At 48.9% G+C, this 26,088-nt stretch overlaps 1 protein-coding gene across 1 annotated transcript in view; it reads right to left on the minus strand.

Moving 5' to 3' along the window:
* LOC146009483 (alpha-2-macroglobulin-like protein 1) overlaps positions 1-26,088 on the minus strand; it is a 196,413-nt gene that overhangs the window by 37,100 nt on the left and 133,225 nt on the right. Inside the window, exons 19-20 of the mRNA XM_083149909.1 lie at positions 14,401-14,469; positions 9,085-9,235 (exon numbers count right to left, since the gene is read on the minus strand). Of these exons, the coding sequence (XP_083006035.1) occupies positions 9,085-9,235; positions 14,401-14,469 (220 nt within the window). The remainder of the gene's footprint in view (positions 1-9,084; positions 9,236-14,400; positions 14,470-26,088) is intronic.

Here is a 26,088-nt window from a genome sequence, read left to right on the forward strand (position 1 = left end):
TGCGCAGTCTCCGCGTATCCCAGGACTAACTCATCGGCTGCGATGGAAGCTGGCGGATCGGGGAATCGCCTGATAATCCATCCACAACCCGCTCACCATGTAATGATCCCCCAGTGTGCGCAGTCTCCGCGTATCCCAGGACTTATTCAGTGGCTGTGATGGAAGCTGCCGGATCGGGGAGTCGCCTGATAATCCATCCACAACCCGCTCACCATGTAATGATCCCCCAGAGTGCGCTGTCTCCGTGTATCCAAGGACTTATTCAGTGGCTGTGATGGAAGCTCCCGGATCGGGGAGTCGCCTGATAATCCATCCACAACCGGCTCACCATATAATGATCCCCCAGTGTGCGCAGTCTCCGCGTATGCCAGGACTTACTCAGCGGCTGTGATGGAAGCTGCCGGATCGGGGAGTCGCCTGATAATCCATCCACAACCCGCTCGCCATATAATGATCCCCCAGTGTGCGCTGTCTCCGCGTATCCCAGGACTTACTCAGCGGCTGCGATGGAAGCTGCCGGACCGGGGAGTCGCCTGAGAATCCATCCACAACCCGCTCACCATATAATGATCCCCCAGTGTGCGCAGTCTCCGCGTATCCCAGGACTTACTCAGCGGCTGTGATGGAAGCTGCCGGACCGGGGAGTCGCCTGATAATCCATCCACAGCCCGCTCACCATGTAATGATCCCCCAGTGTGCGCAGTCTCGGCGTATGCCAGGACTAACTCATAGGCTGCGATGGAAGCTGCCGGATCGGGGAGTCGCCTGAGAATCCATCCACAACCCGCTCACCATGTAATGATCCCCCAGTGTGCGCAGTCTCGGCGTATCCCAGGACTAACTCATCGGCTGCGATGGAAGCTGCCGGATCGGGGAGTCGCCTGAGAATCCATCCACAACCCGCTCACCATGTAATGATCCCCCAGTGTGCGCAGTCTCGGCGTATGCCAGGACTTACTCAGCGGCTGTGATGGAAGCTGCCGGATCGGGGAGTCGCCTGATAATCCATCCACAACCCGCTCGCCATATAATGATCCCCCAGTGTGCGCTGTCTCCGCGTATCCCAGGACTTACTCAGCGGCTGCGATGGAAGCTGCCGGACCGGGGAGTCGCCTGAGAATCCATCCACAACCCGCTCACCATATAATGATCCCCCAGTGTGCGCAGTCTCCGCGTATCCCAGGACTTACTCAGCGGCTGCGATGGAAGCTGCCGGACCGGGGAGTCGCCTGATAATCCATCCACAACCGGCTCACCATATAATGATCCCCCAGTGTGCGCAGTCTCCGCGTATGCCAGGACTTACTCAGCGGCTGTGATGGAAGCTGCCGGATCGGGGAGTCGCCTGATAATCCATCCACAACCCGCTCGCCATATAATGATCCCCCAGTGTGCGCTGTCTCCGCGTATCCCAGGACTTACTCAGCGGCTGCGATGGAAGCTGCCGGACCGGGGAGTCGCCTGAGAATCCATCCACAACCCGCTCACCATATAATGATCCCCCAGTGTGCGCAGTCTCGGCGTATGCCAGGACTAACTCATAGGCTGCGATGGAAGCTGCCGGATTGGGGAGTCGCCTGATAATCCATCCACAACCCGCTCACCATGTAATGATCCCCCAGTGTGCGCAGTCTCGGCGTATCCCAGGACTAACTCATCGGCTGCGATGGAAGCTGCCGGATCGGGGAGTCGCCTGAGAATCCATCCACAACCCGCTCACCATGTAATGATCCCCCAGTGTGCGCAGTCTCGGCGTATCCCAGGACTAACTCATCGGCTGCGATGGAAGCTGCCGGATCGGGGAGTCGCCTGAGAATCCATCCACAACCCGCTCACCATGTAATGATCCCCCAGTGTGCGCAGTCTCGGCGTATCCCAGGACTTACTCAGCGGCTGTGATGGAAGCTGCCGGATCGGGGAGTCGCCTGAGAATCCATCCACAACCCGCTCACCATGTAATGATCCCCCAGTGTGTGCAGTCTCGGCGTATCCCAGGACTTACTCAGCGGCTGTGATGGAAGCTGGCGGATCGGGGAGTCGCCTGATAATCCATCCACAGCCCGCTCACCATGTAATGATCCCCCAGTGTGCGCAGTCTCGGCGTATGCCAGGACTAACTCATCGGCTGCGATGGAAGCTGCCGGATCGGGGAGTCGCCTGAGAATCCATCCACAACCCGCTCACCATGTAATGATCCCCCAGTGTGCGCAGTCTCGGCGTATGCCAGGACTAACTCATAGGCTGCGATGGAAGCTGCCGGATTGGGGAGTCGCCTGATAATCCATCCACAACCCGCTCACCATGTAATGATCCCCCAGTGTGCGCAGTCTCGGCGTATCCCAGGACTAACTCATCGGCTGCGATGGAAGCTGCCGGATCGGGGAGTCGCCTGAGAATCCATCCACAACCCGCTCACCATGTAATGATCCCCCAGTGTGCGCAGTCTCGGCGTATCCCAGGACTAACTCATCGGCTGCGATGGAAGCTGCCGGATCGGGGAGTCGCCTGAGAATCCATCCACAACCCGCTCACCATGTAATGATCCCCCAGTGTGCGCAGTCTCGGCGTATCCCAGGACTTACTCAGCGGCTGTGATGGAAGCTGCCGGATCGGGGAGTCGCCTGAGAATCCATCCACAACCCGCTCACCATGTAATGATCCCCCAGTGTGTGCAGTCTCGGCGTATCCCAGGACTTACTCAGCGGCTGTGATGGAAGCTGGCGGATCGGGGAGTCGCCTGATAATCCATCCACAGCCCGCTCACCATGTAATGATCCCCCAGTGTGCGCAGTCTCGGCGTATGCCAGGACTAACTCATCGGCTGCGATGGAAGCTGCCGGATCGGGGAGTCGCCTGAGAATCCATCCACAGCCCGCTCACCATGTAATGATCCCCCAGTGTGCACATTAGGGCGGAGTGAAAAAAAATGAAATTGAGAAATTAAAAATCGGCTAGTGTGGAAAAGTTGTGACTTGACCTGAATAAGAAATGTGCAAAATCTTTTTGATCTGAGTCAACATCTTCTGTTCTGGCAAGAGGCCTGAAGTTTCATTTTTTGGGTGAAAATAACGAAACCTGTGAAGATGCTCCGATCTAGTTATAATTATGTCAGGACGTCTAAAGCCCCGTACACACGGGGGAGATATATTGCTCAGTGTCTCCTTTTCATCAGCGACCAGAGATGGTCGATGATAAAAAAGAAACTGCTGGGGGAGACGCAGAGGTAATCAGCTGGTCGCAGGAGCATGTTCCTGCGACCAGCGATCACTACAGGGGTAAAAACGGGAGCGTGCACCCGGCGATATATCGCCAGTGCACACTCCCATCGTGGGCAATATGGCCGCTTAGCGACCATATTTCCCGCGATATTATACAAAATCGCCCCCGTGTGTACGCACCTTTAGAGTGGTTCATTAATATACTTTAGCTTAGAAAAAGAGAGTACGAGCTTGTCCTAGTGCAAAGTGACTGACTGGTGGGAGAAAAACTCCCTAATAATTGACCCATTTTCATTGTCACAATTGTGAATATTGTGTGTTTTCTCCTGAACGTGTTTATAATAGAAGAAGCACAAATACTCTAAATGGAATGTCAGTGACACTGTGTGAAATATAACACTGCATAATGGCCCATAATCAGACCTGATCGCAGTACAAATTTGTTCTTAAAATGGGCAAAACAAATGCTGCATTGCAGGTGGGGCAGATGTAACGTGCTGAGAGAGTTAAAATTCGGTGGGGTGTGTTGAAACTGAAATCTAAATTGCAGTGTCAAAATAATGGCTTATCTTTGGCATAATTATATGCTGTAATGCAGCTGCAGGTGGGGCAGATGTAACATGTGCAGAGAGAGTTACGGTGGCCATACATCTACAGATTTATTGTCCGATCTGTCTGGTTGGAATAAAATCCTGGTAAAAGATGAGAGCAGATGACAGTTGACCCTTTGCTTTGAAATGCTAAAAACTGCCAAAAACTGTCATTCAGATATTACCAGGTGTTTGTTCCAACCGGCCCAATCTGACAATCCATCTGTAGATGTATGGCCAGCTTTAGAGTTGTGTGAGTTATTTTGTTTCTGTGCAAGGTAAACCCAAATTTAACTCTCTCAGCACGTTACATCTGCCCCACCTGCAATGCAGCATTTGCGCCCATTTTGAGAACAAATTTGTACTGGGATCAGCTCTGATTAAGGGCCATTATGCAGTGTTATATTTCACACAGTGTCACCGGAATTCCATTTAGAGTATTTGTGCTTCTTCTATTATAAACACGTTCCGGAGAAAACACACAATATTCACAATTGTGACAATGAAAACGGGTCATTTATCAGGGATTTTTCTCCCACCAGTCAGTCACTTTGCACTAGGACAAGCTCGTACTGTTTATTACTAAGCTAAAGTATATTAATGAACCACTCTAAGACGTCCTGACATAATTATAACTAGATCGGAGCTTCATCATAGTTTTCATCATTTTCACCAAAAAGGTGAAACTTTAGGCCACTTGCCAGAACAGAAGATGTTGACTCAGATCAAAAAGCTTTTGCAAGTTTCTTATTCAGGTCAAGTCACAACTTTCCCACACTAGCCGATTTTTAAATTCTCAATTTCAGTTTTTTCACTCCGCCCTACTGTGCAGTCTCCGCGTATCCCAGGACTTACTCAGCGGCTGCGATTGCCGCTGGAACTGATGCCAGACGACTTACACTCATAAAACTACGCACGCCTGCGCTTTCCCTGACACTTCCACTAAATGGTCGGTTATCACCCCAAACACTCGCTTCATCACCCTACGAATTGCCAGAGATCAGCATTTCATTGCACGCCTCTTGTATGAGTGCTGTGACCCGTATGTATGAGTGCTGTGACCCGTATGTATGAGTACTGTGACCCGTATGTATGAGTGCTGTGACCCGTATGTATGAGTGATGTGACCCGTATGTATGAGTACTGTGACCCGTATGTATGAGTGCTGTGACCCGTATGTATGAGTACTGTGACCCATATGTATGAGTGCTGTGACCCGTATGTATGAGTGCTGTGACCCGTATGTATGAGTGCTGTGACCCGTATGTATGAGTGCTGTGACCCGTATGTATGAGTACTGTGACCCGTATGTATGAGTGCTGTGACCCGTATGTATGAGTGCTGTGACCCGTATGTATGAGTGCTGTGACCCGTATGTATGAGTGCTGTGACCCGTATGTATGAGTGCTGTGACCCGTATGTATAAATGCTGTGACCCGTATGTATGAATGCTGTGACCTGTATGTATGAGTACTGTGACCCGTATGTATGATGCCAGACGACTTACACTCATAAAACTACGCACGCCTGCGCTTTCCCTGACACTTCCACTAAATGTTCGGTTATCACCCCAAACACTCGCTTCATCACCCTACGAATTGCCAGAGATCAGCATTTCATTGCACGCCTCTTGTATGAGTGCTGTGACCCGTATGTATGAGTGCTGTGACCCGTATGTATGAGTACTGTGACCCGTATGTATGAGTGCTGTGACCCGTATGTATGAGTGATGTGACCCGTATGTATGAGTACTGTGACCCGTATGTATGAGTGCTGTGACCCGTATGTATGAGTACTGTGACCCATATGTATGAGTGCTGTGACCCGTATGTATGAGTGCTGTGACCCGTATGTATGAGTGCTGTGACCCGTATGTATGAGTGCTGTGACCCGTATGTATGAGTACTGTGACCCGTATGTATGAATGCTGTGACCCGTATGTATGAGTGCTGTGACCCGTATGTATGAGTGCTGTGACCCGTATGTATGAGTGCTGTGACCCGTATGTATGAGTGCTGTGACCCGTATGTATAAATGCTGTGACCCGTATGTATGAATGCTGTGACCTGTATGTATGAGTACTGTGACCTGTATGTATGAGTACTGTGACCCGTATGTATGCGTACTGTGACCCGTATGTATGAGTACTGTGACTCGTATGTATGAGTACTGTGACCCGTATGTATGCGTACTGTGACCCGTATGTATGAGTGCTGTGACCCGTATGTATGAGTGCTGTGACCCGTATGTATGAGTGCTGTGACCCGTATGTATGAGTGCTGTGACCCGTATGTATAAGTGCTGTGACCCGTATGTATGAATGCTGTGACCTGTATGTATGAGTACTGTGACCCGTATGTATGAGTGCTGTGACCCGTATGTATGAGTACTGTGACTCGTATGTATGAGTACTGTGACCCGTATGTATGAGTACTGTGACCCGTATGTATGCGTACTGTGACCCGTATGTATGAGTGCTGTGACCCGTATGTATGAGTGCTGTGACCCGTATGTATGCGCAGTCTATCAGGCTCAATGTGACTTTGTTTAAAGGCCTGCTTACAGTATTAATGCTGAATACAGTGACCAGCATTACTGACCTGCTCACCTGAGTGCTACAATTAAGGGCTACTTGCTATTGCATTTGTTACCTGCCACCTAAGAGAGGAGGAGGCTCATGTGCAGCCTCCTATGTCTGGGCCCATGTGCGGCCTCCTATGTCTGGGCCCATGTGCGGCCTCCTATGTCTGGGCCCATGTGCGGCCTCCTATGTCTGGGCCCATGTTCGGCCTCCTATGTCTGGGCCCATGTGCAGCCTCCTATGTCTGGGCCCATGTGCAGCCTCCTATGTCTGGGCCCATGTGCGGCCTCCTATGTCTGGGCCCATGTGCGGCCTCCTATGCTGGGCCCATGTGCGGCCTCCTATGTCTGGGCCCATGTGCGGCCTCCTATGTCTGGGCCCATGTGCGGCCTCCTATGTCTGGGCCCATGTGCGGCCTCCTATGTCTGGGCCCATGTGCGGCCTCCTATGTCTGGGCCCATGTGCGGCCTCCTATGTCTGGGCCCATGTGCGGCCTCCTATGTCTGGGCCCATGTGCGGCCTCCTATGTCTGGGCCCATGTGCGGCCTCCTATGTCTGGGCCCATGTGCGGCCTCCTATGTCTGGGCCCATGTGCGGCCTCCTATGTCTGGGCCCATGTGCGGCCTCCTATGTCTGGGCCCATGTGCGGCCTCCTATGTCTGGGCCCAGGTGCGGCCTCCTATGTCTGGGCCCAGGTGCGGCCTCCTATGTCTGGGCCCAGGTGCGGCCTCCTATGTCTGGGCCCAGGTGCGGCCTCCTATGTCTGGGCCCAGGTGCGGCCTCCTATGTCTGGGCCCAGGTGCGGCCTCCTATGTCTGGGCCCAGGTGCGGCCTCCTATGTCTGGGCCCAGGTGCGGCCTCCTATGTCTGGGCCCATGTGCGGCCTCCTATGTCTGGGCCCATGTGCGGCCTCCTATGTCTGGGCCCATGTGCGGCCTCCTATGTCTGGGCCCAGGTGCGGCCTCCTATGTCTGGGCCCAGGTGCGGCCTCCTATGTCTGGGCCCATGTGCGGCCTCCTATGTCTGGTCCCATGTGCGGCCTCCTATGTCTGGGCCCATGTGCGGCCTCCTATGTCTGGGCCCATGTGCGGCCTCCTATGTCTGGGCCCATGTGCGGCCTCCTATGTCTGGGCCCATGTGCGGCCTCCTATGTCTGGGCCCATGTGCGGCCTCCTATGTCTGGGCCCATGTGCGGCCTCCTATGTCTGGGCCCATGTGCGGCCTCCTATGTCTGGGCCCATGTGCGGCCTCCTATGTCTGGGCCCATGTGCGGCCTCCTATGTCTGGGCCCATGTGCGGCCTCCTATGTCTGGGCCCATGTGCGGCCTCCTATGTCTGGGCCCATGTGCGGCCTCCTATGTCTGGGCCCATGTGCGGCCTCCTATGTCTGGGCCCATGTGCGGCCTCCTATGTCTGGGCCCAGGTGCGGCCTCCTATGTCTGGGCCCAGGTGCGGCCTCCTATGTCTGGGCCCAGGTGCGGCCTCCTATGTCTGGGCCCAGGTGCGGCCTCCTATGTCTGGGCCCAGGTGCGGCCTCCTATGTCTGGGCCCAGGTGCGGCCTCCTATGTCTGGGCCCATGTGCGGCCTCCTATGTCTGGGCCCATGTGCGGCCTCCTATGTCTGGGCCCAGGTGCGGCCTCCTATGTCTGGGCCCAGGTGCGGCCTCCTATGTCTGGGCCCAGGTGCGGCCTCCTATGTCTGGTCCCATGTGCGGCCTCCTATGTCTGGTCCCATGTGCGGCCTCCTATGTCTGGGCCCATGTGCGGCCTCCTATGTCTGGGCCCATGTGCGGCCTCCTATGTCTGGGCCCATGTGCGGCCTCCTATGTCTGGGCCCATGTGCGGCCTCCTATGTCTGGGCCCATGTGCGGCCTCCTATGTCTGGGCCCATGTGCGGCCTCCTATGTCTGGGCCCATGTGCGGCCTCCTATGTCTGGGCCCATGTGCGGCCTCCTATGTCTGGGCCCATGTGCGGCCTCCTATGTCTGGGCCCATGTGCGGCCTCCTATGTCTGGGCCCATGTGCGGCCTCCTATGTCTGGGCCCATGTGCGGCCTCCTATGTCTGGGCCCATGTGCGGCCTCCTATGTCTGGGCCCATGTGCAGCCTCCTATGTCTGGGCCCATGTGCAGCCTCCTATATCTGGGCCCATGTGCGGCCTCCTATGTCTGGGCCCATGTGCAGCCTCCTATGTCTGGGCCCAGGTGCAGCCTCCTATGTCTGGGCCCATGTGCAGCCTCCTATGTCTGGGCCCATGTGCAGCCTCCTATGTCTGGGCCCAGGTGCTGCCTCTTTCGCCTGGGCCCAGGTTCAGCCTCCTATGTCTGGGCCCATGTGCTGCCTCCTCTGCCTGGGCCCAGGTGCAGCCTCCTCGAAATCGCTGTAGAGTCTGTGCAGGGCTCCGGAGGTGGAAGTATTAAATGCGTGCAGCGTGTGGGTCCCCTATGGATTCAGGGGCCCGTGTACACCACAAACACTGCATCAATTATAAATACACCAGTGGCCGTGAGCTACTAAATTCCGGAGTTGTAGGAACTCCGGCCTATGAGATGGTGACAATTATGTCTGTCCCCGAAGTGACAGCTAATAATAGGCCTATTAGATCAGATAGAAGTACACAAATCATCCAGATATACAGAACAGCCCAGAAATGGTTATTACTGGGGGTACAGGACACCCCAATATCTGATACTCACTTCACCGGATGCAGCATCCAAATCCAGCTCTCTGGAAAATACGCGCGAACCGCAGAGCTCTCTCCATGGTCAGAGTCATAGACAGTGGTGTCATCGGGGGACACGGAATCCAGAACTGTGGAGACTTCACCCATAACGGGTCTCATAGGGGCTAAATCAGAGTATAGGATACAGCACGGATAGTATCAGTATACAGAATGTAGTGTGAGGTGATATAGCAGGACAGTCAGTATACAGAATGTAGTGTGAGGGGATATAGCAGGACAGGAGGTATATAGAATGTAGTGTGAGGGGATATAGCAGGACAGGGGGTATATAGAATGTAGTGTGAGGGGATATAGCAGGACAGGAGGTATATAGAATGTAGTGTGAGGGGATATAGCAGGACAGGAGGTATATAGAATGTAGTGTGAGGGGATATAGCAGGACAGGAGGTATATAGAATGTAGTGTGACGGGATATAGCAGGACAGGAGGTATATAGAATGTAGTGTGAGGAGGATATAGCAGGACAGGTGGTATATAGAATGTAGTGTGAGGGGATATAGCAGGACAGGAGGTATATAGAATGTAGTGTGAGGGGATATAGCAGGACAGGCGGTATATAGAATGTAGTGTGACGGGATATAGCAGGACAGGCGGTATATAGAATGTAGTGTGAGGAGGATATAGCAGGACAGGCGGTACACAGAATGTAGTGTGAGGGGATATAGCAGGACAGGAGGTATATAGAATGCAGTGTGAGGGGGATATAGCAGGACAGGAGGTATATAGAATGTAGTGTGAGGGGGATATAGCAGGACAGGTGGTATATAGAATGTAGAGAGAGGGGATATAGCAGGACAGGCGGTATATAGAATGAAGTGTGAGGGGGATATAGCAGGACAGGCGGTATATAGAATGTAGTGTGAGGGGGATATAGCAGGACAGGAGGTATATAGAATGTAGTGTGAGGTGGATATAGCAGGACAGGTGGTATATAGAATGTAGTGTGAGGGGATATAGCAGGACAGGAGGTATATAGTATGTAGTGTGAGGGGGATATAGCAGGACAGGAGGTATATAGAATGTAGTGTGAGGGGGATATAGCAGGACAGGTAGTATATAGAATGTAGAGAGAGGGGATATAGCAGGACAGGAGGTATATAGAATGTAGTGTGAGGAGGATATAGCAGGACAAGCGGTATATAGAATGTAGTGTGAGGGGATATAGCAGGACAGGAGGTATATAGAATGTAGTGTGAGGGGATATAGCAGGACAGGCGGTATATAGAATGTAGTGTGAGGGGATATAGCAGGACAGGAGGTATATAGAATGTAGTGTAAGGGGGATATAGCAGGACAGGTGGTATATAGAATGTAGTGTGAGGGGGATATAGCAGGACAGGCGGTATATAGAATGTAGTGTGAGGGGATATAGCAGGACAGGAGGTATATAGAATGTAGTGTGAGGGGATATAGCAGGACAGGAGGAATATAGAATGTAGTGTGAGGAGGATATAGCAGGACAGGCGGTATATAGAATGTAGTGTGAGGGTATATAGCAGGACAGGAGCTATATAGAATGTAGTGTGAGGAGGATATAGCAGGACAGGCGGTATATAGAATGTAGTGTGAGGTGATATAGCAGGACAGGAGGTATATAGAATGTAGTGTGAGAGGGATATAGCAGGACAGGCAGTATATAGAATGTAGTGTGAGGTGATATAGCAGGACACGAGGTATATAGAATGTAGTGTGAGGGGATATAGCAGGACAGGAGGAATATAGAATGTAGTGTGAGGAGGATATAGCAGGACAGGAGGTATATAGAATGTAGTGTGAGGGGATATAGCAGGACAGGAGGTATATAGAATGTAGTGTGAGGAGGATATAGCAGGACAGGCGGTATATAGAATGTAGTGTGAGGTGATATAGCAGGACACGAGGTATATAGAATGTAGTGTGAGGGGATATAGCAGGACAGGAGGAATATAGAATGTAGTGTGAGGAGATATAGCAGGACAGGCGGTATATAGAATGTAGTGTGAGGTGATATAGCAGGACACGAGGTATACAGAATGTAGTGTGAGGGGATATAGCAGGACAGGAGGTATATAGAATGTAGTGTGAGGGGATATAGCAGGACAGGCGGTATATAGAATGTAGTGTGAGGGGATATAGCAGGACAGGAGGTATATAGAATGTAGTGTGAGGAGGGATATAGCAGGACAGGAGGTATATAGAATGTAGTGTGAGGAGGATATAGCAGGACAGGCGGTATATAGAAAGTAGTGTGAGGGGATATAGCAGGACAGGTGGTATATAGAATGTAGTGTGAGGGGATATAGCAGGACAGGGGGTATATAGAATGTAGTGTGAGGGGATATAGCAGGACAGGAGGTATATAGAATGTAGTGTGAGGGGGATATAGCAGGACAGGCGGTATATAGTATGTAGTGTGAGGGGGATATAGCAGGACAGGAGGTATATAGAATGTAGTGTGAGGGGATATAGCAGGACAGGGGGTATATAGAATGTAGTGTGAGGGGGATATATTAGGACTAATGGTAAATATAATGTAGTGTGTGTGTGTGTGTGTCTGGGGGGGGGGGGGTAATATTAAGACAAATAATATATATAGTGCAGTGTATATACTGTAGTTATGGATTACAGTCAGTATATATAATTTGGTATATCAGAAACCTGCTCCCATAATCGGTGTGCCCAGTAGATTTGAAGTCGCACCCATCAGTGGCATTATACCTGACAGATAGAGATATTATTACATGTGCAATGATTAAAACAAAATTACTTTAAAAAATAGTTTTTTACAGTCTGTTTCTATGTAGATTTATTTAAACTATTTTCTTCTATCAAAAACCTCCTTTTGCAGTTTCCAATAACCTGTACATGTGTCTTACTCTAATGATTTACGTTCTCCCTCTGTCCTTCTCCTGATCCTGCTTACCCTGTACTGAGCCATATTGCCTCTGCCACAACAATGTCTGTACGTCATGTATACTGTATATTATGTACCATCTTCCTGTGTCCTCAAGAGGTTACGCTCCACCTCTAATAACAGGACAGGCGGTATATATATAATGTAGTGTGAGGGGATATAGCAGGACTGGTGGTATATATAATGTAGTGTGAGGGGGATATAGCAGGACTGGTGGTATATATAATGTAGTGTGAGGGGATATAGCAGGACAGGAGGTATATAGAATGTAGTGTGAGGGGGATATAGCAGGACAGGGGGTATATAGAATGTAGTGTGAGGGGATATAGCAGGACAGGCGGTATATAGAATGTAGTGTGAGGGGGATATAGCAGGACAGGAGGTATATAGAATGTAGTGTGAGGGGGATATAGCAGGACAGGGGGTATATAGAATGTAGTGTGAGGAGGATATAGCAGGACAGGCGGTATATATAATGTAGTGTGAGGGGGATATAGCAGGACAGGAGGTATATAGAATGTAGTGTGAGGGGGATATAGCAGGACAGGAGGTATATAGAATGTAGTGTGAGGAGGATATAGCAGGACAGGAGGTATATATAATGTAGTGTGAGGGGGATATAGCAGGACAGGAGGTATATATAATGTAGTGTGAGGAGGGATATAGCAGGACAGGAGGTATATAGAATGTAGTGTGAAGGGGATATAGCAGGACAGGCGGTATATAGAATGTAGTGTGAGGTGGATATAGCAGGACAGGGGGTGTATAGAATGTAGTGTGAGGGGGATATAGCAGGACAGGCGGTATATAGAATGTAGTGTGAGGGGGATATAGCAGGACAGGAGGTATATAGAATGTAGTGTGAGGAGGATATAGCAGGACAGGCAGTATATAGAATGTAGTGTGAGGAGGATATAGCAGGACAGGAGGTATATAGAATGTAGTGTGAGGGGATATAGCAGGACAGGAGGTATATAGAATGTAGTGTGAGATGATATAGCAGGACAGGGGGTATATAGAATGTAGTGTGAGGGGATATAGCAGGACAGGAGGTATATAGAATTTAGTGTGAGGGGATATAGCAGGACAGGCGGTATATAGAATGCAGTGTAAGGGGGATATAGCAGGACAGGAGGTATATAGAATGCAGTGTGAGGAGGATATAGCAGGACAGGTGGTATATAGAATGTAGTGTGAGGGGATATAGCAGGACAGGAGGTATATAGAATGTAGTGTAAGGGGATATGGCAGGACAGGCGGTATATAGAATGTAGTGTGAGGGTATATAGCACGACAGGAGGTATATAGAATGTAGAGTGAGGAGGATAGAGCAGGACAGGATGTATATAGAATGTAGTGTGGGGGGATATGCAGGACAGGCGGTATATAGAATGTAGTGTGAGGGGGACATAGCAGGACAGGCAGTATATAGAATGTAGTGTGAGGGGATATAGCAGAACAGGAGGTACATATAATGTAGTGTAAGGGGATATAGCAGGACAGGCGGTATATAGAATGTAGTGTGAGGGTATATAGCAGGACAGGAGGTATATAGAATGTAGTGTGAGGAGGATAGAGCAGGACAGGAGGTATATAGAATGTAGTGTGAGGGGATATAGCAGGACAGGTGGTATATAGAATGTAGTGTGAGGGGATATAGCAGGACAGGCGGTATATAGAATGTAGTGTGAGGGGATATAGCAGGACAGGTGGTATATAGAATGTAGTGTGAGGGGATATAGCAGGACAGGCGGGATATAGAATGTAGTGTGAGGGGATATAGCAGAACAGGCGGTATATAGAATGTAGTGTGAGGGGATATAGCAGGACAGGGGGTATATAGAATGTAATGTGAGGGGATATAGCATAACAGGGGGTATATAGAATGTAATGTGAGGGGATATAGCAGGACAGGATGTATATAGAATGTAGTGTGAGGGGGATATAGCAGGACAGGATGTATATAGAATGTAGTGTGAGGGGGATATAGCAGGACAGGAGGTATATAGAATGTAGTGTGAGGGGGATATAGCAGGACAGGTGGTATATAGAATGTAGTGTGAGGGGGATATAGCAGGACAGGATGTATATAGAATGTCGTGTGAGGGGGATATAGCAGGACAGGAGGTATATAGAATGTAGTGTGAGGGGGATATAGCAGGACAGGTGGTATATAGAATGTAGTGTGAGGGGATATAGCAGGACAGGAGGTATATAGAATGTAGTGTGAGGGGATATAGCAGGACAGGGGTTATATAGAATGTAGTGTGAGGGGATATAGCAGGACAGGAGGTATATAGAATGTAGTGTGAGGGGGATATAGCAGGACAGGAGGTATATAGAATGTAGTGTGAGGGGGATATATATGGATATAACCTCTTGCCATGCTTGCCATGCTTGGTGGTCTCATGATCCCTCCAGTTTGAGCAGGCTTTGGTATCCCACCTGCAGGACAGACACTGTTACATTTGCACTATCTATGTACGCAGTGAGATACTTATTACACACATCGTGTCCTGTATACAGTATCCTCCCATGAAGTGAGATACTTATTACACACAACGCTTCCTGTATACAGTATCCTCCCATGAAGTGAGATACTAATTACACACAACGCGTCCTGTATACAGTATCCTCCCATGAAGTGAGATACTAATTACACACAACGCGTCCTGTATACAGCATCCTCCCATGCAGTGAGATACTAATTACACACAACGCGTCCTGTATACAGCATCCTCCCATGCAGTGAGATACTAATTACACACAACGCGTCCTGTATACAGTATCCTCCCATGAAGTGAGATACTAATTACACACAACGCGTCCTGTATACAGTATCCTCCCATGAAGTGAGATACTTATTACACACAACGCGTCCTGTATACAGTATCCTCCCATGAAGTGAGATACTAATTACACACAACGCGTCCTGTATACAGCATCCTCCCATGCAGTGAGATACTAATTACACACAACGCGTCCTGTATACAGCATCCTCCCATGAAGTGAGATACTAATTACACACAACGCGTCCTGTATACAGTATCCTCCCATGAAGTGAGATACTAATTACACACAACGCGTCCTGTATACAGTATCCTCCCATGAAGTGAGATACTTATTACACACAACGCGTCCTGTATACAGTATCCTCCCATGAAGTGAGATACTAATTACACACAACGCGTCCTGTATACAGTATCCTCCCATGAAGTGAGATACTAATTACACACAACGGGTCCTGTATACAGTATCCTCCCATGAAGTGAGATACTAATTACACACAACGCGTCCTGTATACAGTATCCTCCCATGCAGTGAGATACTAATTACACACAACGCGTCCTGTATACAGTATCCTCCCATGCAGTGAGATACTAATTACACACAACGCGCCCTGTATACAGTATCCTCCCATGCAGTGAGATACTTATTACACACAACGCGCCCTGTATACAGTATCCTCCCATGCAGTGAGATACTTATTACACACAACGCGACCTGTATACAGTATCCTCCCATGCAGTGAGATACTAATTACACACAACGCTTCCTGTATACAGTATCCTCCCATGAAGTGAGATACTTATTACACACAACGCGTCCTGTGTACAGTATCCTCCCATGAAGTGAGATACTAATTACACACAACGCGTCCTGTGTACAGTATCCTCCCATGAAGTGAGATACTAATTACACACAACGCGTCCTGTGTACAGTATCCTCCCATGCAGTGAGATACTAATTACACACAACGCGTCCTGTGTACAGTATCCTCCCATGCAGTGAGATACTAATTACACACAACGCGTCCTGTGTACAGTATCCTCCCATGCAGTGAGATACTAATTACACACAACGCGTCCTGTATACAGTATCCTCCCATGCAGTGAGATACTAATTACACACAACGCGTCCTGTATACAGTATCCTCCCATGCAGTGAGATACTAATTACACACAACGCGTCCTGTATACGGTATCCTCCCATGCAGTGAGATACTAATTACACACAACGCGTCCTGTATACGGTATCCTCCCATGCAGTGAGATACTAATTACACACAACGCGTCCTGTATACGGTATCCTCCCATGCAGTGAGATACTAATTACACACAACGCGTCCTGTATACGGTATCCTCCCATGCAGTGAGATACTAATTACACGCAACGCGTCCCGTATACGGTATCCTCCCATGCAGTGAGATACTCATTACACGCAACGCGTCCCGTATACGGTATCCTCCCATGCAGTGAGATACTAATTACACGCAACGCGTCCCGTATACGGTATCCTCCCATGCAGTGAGATACTAATTACACACAACGCGTCCCGTATACAGTATCCTCCCATGCAGTGAGATACTAATTACACACAACGCGTCCCGTATACAGTATCCTCCCATGCAGTGAGATACTAATTACACACAACGCGTCCCGTATACAGTATCCTCCCATGCAGTGAGATACTAATTACACACAACGCGTCCCGTATACAGTATCCTCCCATGCAGTGAGATACTAATTACACACAACGCGTCCCGTATACAGTATCCTCCCATGCAGTGAGATACTAATTACACACAACGCGTCCCGTATACAGTATCCTCCCATGCAGTGAGATACTAATTACACACAACGCGTCCCGTATACAGTATCCTCCCATGCAGTGAGATACTAATTACACACAACGCGTCCCGTATACAGTATCCTCCCATGCAGTGAGATACTAATTACACACAACGCGTCCCGTATACAGTATCCTCCCGTGAAGTGAGATACTAATTACACACAACGCGTCCCGTATACAGTATCCTCCAGTGCAGTGAGATACTAATTACACACAACGCGTCCCGTATACAGTATCCTCCCGTGCAGTGAGATACTAATTACACACAACGCGTCCCGTATACAGTATCCTCCCGTGAAGTGAGATACTAATTACACACAACGCGTCCCGTATACAGTATCCTCCAGTGCAGTGAGATACTAATTACACACAACGCGTCCCGTATACAGTATCCTCCCGTGCAGTGAGATACTAATTACACACAACGCGTCCCGTATACAGTATCCTCCCGTGCAGTGAGATACTAATTACACACAACGCGTCCCGTATACAGTATCCTCCCGTGCAGTGAGATACTAATTACACACAACGCGTCCCGTATACAGTATCCTCCCGTGCAGTGAGATACTAATTACACACAACGCGTCCCGTATACAGTATCCTCAAATGCAGTGAGATACTAATTACACACAACGCGTCCCGTATACAGTATCCTCCCATGCAGTGAGATACTAATTACACACAACGCGTCCCGTATACAGTATCCTCCCATGCAGTGAGATACTAATTACACACAACGCGTCCCGTATACAGTATCCTCCCATGCAGTGAGATACTAATTACACACAACGCGTCCCGTATACAGTATCCTCCCGTGAAGTGAGATACTAATTACACACAACGCGTCCCGTATACAGTATCCTCCAGTGCAGTGAGATACTAATTACACACAACGCGTCCCGTATACAGTATCCTCCCGTGAAGTGAGATACTAATTACACACAACGCGTCCCGTATACAGTATCCTCCCGTGCAGTGAGATACTAATTACACACAACGCGTCCCGTATACAGTATCCTCCCGTGCAGTGAGATACTAATTACACACAACGCGTCCCGTATACAGTATCCTCCCGTGCAGTGAGATACTAATTACACACAACGCGTCCCGTATACAGTATCCTCCCGTGCAGTGAGATACTAATTACACACAACGCGTCCCGTATACAGTATCCTCCCATGCAGTGAGATACTAATTACACACAACGCGTCCCGTATACAGTATCCTCCCATGCAGTGAGATACTAATTACACACAACGCGTCCCGTATACAGTATCCTCCCATGCAGTGAGATACTAATTACACACAACGCGTCCCGTATACAGTATCCTCCCATGCAGTGAGATACTAATTACACACAACGCGTCCCGTATACAGTATCCTCCCGTGAAGTGAGATACTAATTACACACAACGCGTCCCGTATACAGTATCCTCCAGTGCAGTGAGATACTAATTACACACAACGCGTCCCGTATACAGTATCCTCCCGTGCAGTGAGATACTAATTACACACAACGCGTCCCGTATACAGTATCCTCCCGTGCAGTGAGATACTAATTACACACAACGCGTCCCGTATACAGTATCCTCCCGTGCAGTGAGATACTAATTACACACAACGCGTCCCGTATACAGTATCCTCCCGTGCAGTGAGATACTAATTACACACAACGCGTCCCGTATACAGTATCCTCCCATGCAGTGAGATACTAATTACACACAACGCGTCCCGTATACAGTATCCTCCCATGCAGTGAGATACTAATTACACACAACGCGTCCCGTATACAGTATCCTTCCATGCAGTGAGATACTAATTACACACAACGCGTCCCGTATACAGTATCCTTCCCATGAAAGGTGCTGGTTCCTGTTTGCACAGTATTTATCATGGATCTGCTCTTTGTACTTGCTGCTGTGAATACAGGTTTTCTGGAACCGGCGTTTCTGAGATTTGATGCAATCCTGAACTAAGTAATAAGGTGTATACGCTATATACCCACAGCCTGGCTGGTACATGGTCGGTAGGAGTATATAGCAGGACGGCGGTAAATAGAACGTTTCTGGATCCGGCGCTCGTGTGTGAGATTTGATGCAATCCTGAAGTACGCAATTTGGTATAAACCCCAAGTCTGTGGTCATTAGGTCGACACCATTAAAGTCGACATACATTGGGTCGACCACTGAAGATCGACAGGCCTTAGGTTTACACATGAAAAATGATGACATGCCTAAGGTCGTCAGAAGGTCAACACAAGCATTATGTTGACATCGGGAAAGTCGATAGTCAAAAGGTTTTTTTGAGCCGACATTTGCCGACAGGTGGTTTTTCCGAGCCCGAATTATGGTGAGCGCAGCGGGGCACTTTTATGGTGTGTAAGTAGAATGTTTCGACATTGAAGGCAAAAAGAAACGTAAATAACCCACATTAACCTTTTGACTACCGACCTTCTCAATGTTGACCAAATACTTGTGTCGACCTTAGGCATGTTAACCTTTTTCATGTGTCCACCTATATCCTGTTGACCATCGGTGATTGACCCAATGACCCCTTCCTGCCTGGGGCCCATTATTTGTATAATGCTTGATTACTATTGCTACTAGTGATGTGCGGGTTCGGATCCTAGAGATCTGTATACTGAGCAGGGAACTAATAACAGCTGCTGACGGGGGACAACTGTATATATCGGGGAACATAGAGGTACATCTACTAAGGGGGAACTAATAACAGCTGCTGACGGGGGACAACTGTGTATATCAGGGAACATAGAGGTACATCTACTAAGGGGGAACTAATAACAGCTGCTGACGGGGGACAACTGTATATATCGGGGTACATAGAGGTACATCTACTAAGGGGGAACTAATAACAGCTGCTGACGGGGGACAACTGTGTATATCGGGGAACATAGAGGTACATCTACTAAGGGGGAACTAATAACAGCTGCTGACGGGGGACAACTGTGTATATCGGGGAACATAGAGGTACATCTACTAAGGGGGAACTAATAACAGCTGCTGACGGGGGACAACTGTATATATCGGGGTACATAGAGGTACATCTACTAAGGGGGAACTAATAACAGCTGCTGACGGGGGACAACTGTGTATATCGGGGAACATAGAGGTACATCTACTAAGGGGGAACTAATAACAGCTGCTGACGGGGGACAACTGTGTATATCGGGGAACATAGAGGTACATCTACTAAGGGGGAACTAATAACAGCTGCTGACGGGGGACAACTGTGTATATCGGGGAACATAGAGGTACATCTACTAAGGGGGAACTAATAACAGCTGCTGACGGGGGACAACTGTGTATATCAGGGAACATAGAGGTACATCTACTAAGGGGGAACTAATAACAGCTGCTGACGGGGGACAACTGTGTATATCGGGGAACATAGAGGTACATCTACTAAGGGGGAACTAATAACAGCTGCTGACGGGGGACAACTGTGTATATCAGGGAACATAGAGGTACATCTACTAAGGGGGAACTAATAACAGCTGCTGACGGGGGACAACTGTGTATATCGGGGAACATAGAGGTACATCTACTAAGGGGGAACTAATAACAGCTGCTGACTGGGGACAACTGTGTATATCGGGGAACATAGAGGTACATCTACTAAGGGGGAACTAATAACAGCTGCTGACGGGGGACAACTGTGTATATCGGGGAACATAGAGGTACATCTACTAAGGGGGAACTAATAACAGCTGCTGACGGGGGACAACTGTGTATATCGGGGAACATAGAGGTACATCTACTAAGGGGGAACTAATAACAGCTGCTGACGGGGGACAACTGTGTATATCAGGGAACATAGAGGTACATCTACTAAGGGGGAACTAATAACAGCTGCTGACGGGGGACAACTGTGTATATCAGGGAACATAGAGGTACATCTACTAAGGGGGAACTAATAACAGCTGCTGACTGGGGACAACTGTATATATCGGGGAACATAGAGGTACATCTACTAAGGGGGAACTAATAACAGCTGCTGACGGGGGACAACTGTGTATATCGGGGAACATAGAGGTACATCTACTAAGGGGGAACTAATAACAGCTGCTGACGGGGGACAACTGTGTATATCGGGGAACATAGAGGTACATCTACTAAGGGGGAACTAATAACAGCTGCTGACGGGGGACAACTGTGTATATCGGGGAACATAGAGGTACATCTACTAAGGGGGAACTAATAACAGCTGCTGACGGGGGACAACTGTATATATCGGGGTACATAGAGGTACATCTACTAAGGGGGAACTAATAACAGCTGCTGACGGGGGACAACTGTGTATATCGGGGAACATAGAGGTACATCTACTAAGGGGGAACTAATAACAGCTGCTGACGGGGGACAACTGTATATATCGGGGTACATAGAGGTACATCTACTAAGGGGGAACTAATAACAGCTGCTGACGGGGGACAACTGTGTATATCGGGGAACATAGAGGTACATCTACTAAGGGGGAACTAATAACAGCTGCTGACGGGGGACAACTGTGTATATCAGGGAACATAGAGGTACATCTACTAAGGGGGAACTAATAACAGCTGCTGACGGGGGACAACTGTGTATATCGGGGAACATAGAGGTACATCTACTAAGGGGGAACTAATAACAGCTGCTGACGGGGGACAACTGTGTATATCGGGGAACATAGAGGTACATCTACTAAGGGGGAACTAATAACAGCTGCTGACGGGGGACAACTGTATATATCGGGGAACATAGAGGTACATCTACTAAGGGGGAACTAATAACAGCTGCTGACGGGGGACAACTGTGTATATCGGGGAACATAGAGGTACATCTACTAAGGGGGAACTAATAACAGCTGCTGACGGGGGACAACTGTATATATCGGGGTACATAGAGGTACATCTACTAAGGGGGAACTAATAACAGCTGCTGACGGGGGACAACTGTATATATCGGGGTACATAGAGGTACATCTACTAAGGGGGAACTAATAACAGCTGCTGACGGGGGACAACTGTGTATATCGGGGAACATAGAGGTACATCTACTAAGGGGGAACTAATAACAGCTGCTGACGGGGGACAACTGTATATATCGGGGAACATAGAGGTACATCTACTAAGGGGGAACTAATAACAGCTGCTGACGGGGGACAACTGTGTATATCAGGGAACATAGAGGTACATCTACTAAGGGGGAACTAATAACAGCTGCTGACGGGGGACAACTGTGTATATCAGGGAACATAGAGGTACATCTACTAAGGGGGAACTAATAACAGCTGCTGACGGGGGACAACTGTATATATCGGGGAACATAGAGGTACATCTACTAAGGGGGAACTAATAACAGCTGCTGACGGGGGACAACTGTATATATCGGGGAACATAGAGGTACATCTACTAAGGGGGAACTAATAACAGCTGCTGACGGGGGACAACTGTGTATATCAGGGAACATAGAGGTACATCTACTAAGGGGGAACTAATAACAGCTGCTGACGGGGGACAACTGTGTATATCGGGGAACATAGAGGTACATCTACTAAGGGGGAACTAATAACAGCTGCTGACGGGGGACAACTGTATATATCAGGGAACATAGAGGTACATCTACTAAGGGGGAACTAATAACAGCTGCTGACTGGGGACAACTGTGTATATCGGGGAACATAGAGGTACATCTACTAAGGGGGAACTAATAACAGCTGCTGACGGGGGACAACTGTGTATATCGGGGAACATAGAGGTACATCTACTAAGGGGGAACTAATAACAGCTGCTGACGGGGGACAACTGTATATATCGGGGTACATAGAGGTACATCTACTAAGGGGGAACTAATAACAGCTGCTGACGGGGGACAACTGTGTATATCGGGGAACATAGAGGTACATCTACTAAGGGGGAACTAATAACAGCTGCTGACGGGGGACAACTGTGTATATCAGGGAACATAGAGGTACATCTACTAAGGGGGAACTAATAACAGCTGCTGACGGGGGACAACTGTGTATATCGGGGAACATAGAGGTACATCTACTAAGGGGGAACTAATAACAGCTGCTGACGGGGGACAACTGTGTATATCGGGGAACATAGAGGTACATCTACTAAGGGGGAACTAATAACAGCTGCTGACGGGGGACAACTGTATATATCGGGGAACATAGAGGTACATCTACTAAGGGGGAACTAATAACAGCTGCTGACGGGGGACAACTGTGTATATCGGGGAACATAGAGGTACATCTACTAAGGGGGAACTAATAACAGCTGCTGACGGGGGACAACTGTATATATCGGGGTACATAGAGGTACATCTACTAAGGGGGAACTAATAACAGCTGCTGACGGGGGACAACTGTATATATCGGGGTACATAGAGGTACATCTACTAAGGGGGAACTAATAACAGCTGCTGACGGGGGACAACTGTGTATATCGGGGAACATAGAGGTACATCTACTAAGGGGGAACTAATAACAGCTGCTGACGGGGGACAACTGTATATATCGGGGAACATAGAGGTACATCTACTAAGGGGGAACTAATAACAGCTGCTGACGGGGGACAACTGTGTATATCAGGGAACATAGAGGTACATCTACTAAGGGGGAACTAATAACAGCTGCTGACGGGGGACAACTGTGTATATCAGGGAACATAGAGGTACATCTACTAAGGGGGAACTAATAACAGCTGCTGACGGGGGACAACTGTATATATCGGGGAACATAGAGGTACATCTACTAAGGGGGAACTAATAACAGCTGCTGACGGGGGACAACTGTATATATCGGGGAACATAGAGGTACATCTACTAAGGGGGAACTAATAACAGCTGCTGACGGGGGACAACTGTGTATATCAGGGAACATAGAGGTACATCTACTAAGGGGGAACTAATAACAGCTGCTGACGGGGGACAACTGTGTATATCGGGGAACATAGAGGTACATCTACTAAGGGGGAACTAATAACAGCTGCTGACGGGGGACAACTGTATATATCAGGGAACATAGAGGTACATCTACTAAGGGGGAACTAATAACAGCTGCTGACTGGGGACAACTGTGTATATCGGGGAACATAGAGGTACATCTACTAAGGGGGAACTAATAACAGCTGCTGACGGGGGACAACTGTATATATCGGGGAACATAGAGGTACATCTACTAAGGGGGAACTAATAACAGCTGCTGACGGGGGACAACTGTATATATCGGGGAACATAGAGGTACATCTACTAAGGGGGAACTAATAACAGCTGCTGACGGGGGACAACTGTGTATATCAGGGAACATAGAGGTACATCTACTAAGGGGGAACTAATAACAGCTGCTGACGGGGGACAACTGTGTATATCGGGGAACATAGAGGTACATCTACTAAGGGGGAACTAATAACAGCTGCTGACGGGGGACAACTGTGTATATCAGGGAACATAGAGGTACATCTACTAAGGGGGAACTAATAACAGCTGCTGACGGGGGACAACTGTGTATATCAGGGAACATAGAGGTACATCTACTAAGGGGGAACTAATAACAGCTGCTGACGGGGGACAACTGTGTATATCAGGGAACATAGAGGTACATCTACTAAGGGGGAACTAATAACAGCTGCTGACGGGGGACAACTGTGTATATCGGGGAACATAGAGGTACATCTACTAAGGGGGAACTAATAACAGCTGCTGACTGGGGACAACTGTGTATATCAGGGAACATAGAGGTACATCTACTAAGGGGGAACTAATAACAGCTGCTGACGGGGGACAACTGTGTATATCGGGGAACATAGAGGTACATCTACTAAGGGGGAACTAATAACAGCTGCTGACGGGGGACAACTGTATATATCGGGGAACATAGAGGTACATCTACTAAGGGGGAACTAATAACAGCTGCTGACTGGGGACAACTGTGTATATCGGGGAACATAGAGGTACATCTACTATGGGGGAACTAATAACAGCTGCTGACGGGGGACAACTGTGTATATCAGGGAACATAGAGGTACATCTACTAAGGGGGAACTAATAACAGCTGCTGACGGGGGACAACTGTGTATATCGGGGAACATAGAGGTACATCTACTAAGGGGGAACTAATAACAGCTGCTGACGGGGGACAACTGTGTATATCAGGGAACATAGAGGTACATCTACTAAGGGGGAACTAATAACAGCTGCTGACTGGGGACAACTGTGTATATCGGGGAACATAGAGGTACATCTACTAAGGGGGAACTAATAGTGCATCTCTACTGTACATCTACTAAGGGGGACAACTGTATATATCGGGGAACATAGAGGTACATCTACTAAGGGGGAACTACTGAGGGGGAAACAAACTATTGAGGTTACAGCTACTAAGGGGGCATTACTACGGCTACTACTAAAGGGGGCTGCTATATGGGACTACTGTGGGGGACATCTAAGGGGCTCTCTGAAAAAAAAGATTTTTTTTTTACTACAGGGCTGCCCAGTATCAGTCCAGGAGAGCTGCCCCCATTTTTTAAGTGAAATGGCAATCCTACATTACCAGGGAAGCCCAGGAGCAGAGCATTGTGTCCTCCTGGAGAGGGGCATGCTGGGAGGTATGGATAATGTATGATTGCCAGCACCTGTGGGGAGCTAGGTAACTGATAAGAAAGGTGTCACCACAGGTGCTGGCAGTCATACATTACCAGGGAAGCCCAGGAACAGAGCATTGTGTCCTCCTGGAGAGGGGCATGCTGGGAGGTATGGATAATGTAGGATTGCCATCACCTGTGGGGAGCCAGGTAACTGATAAGAAAGGTGTCACCACAGGTGCTGGCAATCCTACATTACCAGGGAAGCCCAGGAACAGAGCATTGTGTCCTCCTGGAGAGGGGCATGCTGGGAGGTATGGATAATGTATGATTGCCAGCACCTGTGGGGAGCTAGGTAACTGATAAGAAAGGTGTCACCACAGGTGCTGGCAATCATACATTACCAGGGAAGCCCAGGAGCAGAGCATTGTGTCCCCCTGGAGAGGGGCATGCTGGGAGGTGTGGATAATGTATGATTGCCAGCACCTGTGGGGAGCTAGGTAACTGATAGGAAAGGTGTCACCACAGGTGCTGGCAATCATACATTACCAGGGAAGCCCAGGAGCAGAGCATTGTGTCCTCCTGGAGAGGGGCATGCTGGGAGGTATGGATAATGTAGGATTGCCAGCACCTGTGGGGAGCTAGGTAACTGATAAGAAAGGTGTCACCACAGGTGCTGGCAATCATACATTACCAGGGAAGCCCAGGAGCAGAGCATTGTGTCCTCCTGGAGAGGGGCATGCTGGGAGGTATGGATAATGTATGATTGCCAGCACCTGTGGGGAGCTAGGTAACTGATAGAAAGGTGTCACCACAGGTGCTGGCAATCATACATTACCAGGGA

This window comes from Crinia signifera, chromosome 6, assembly GCF_055691185.1.
Source record: "Crinia signifera chromosome 6, ASM5569118v1, whole genome shotgun sequence".
NCBI classification, from domain to species: Eukaryota; Metazoa; Chordata; class Amphibia; order Anura; family Myobatrachidae; genus Crinia; species Crinia signifera.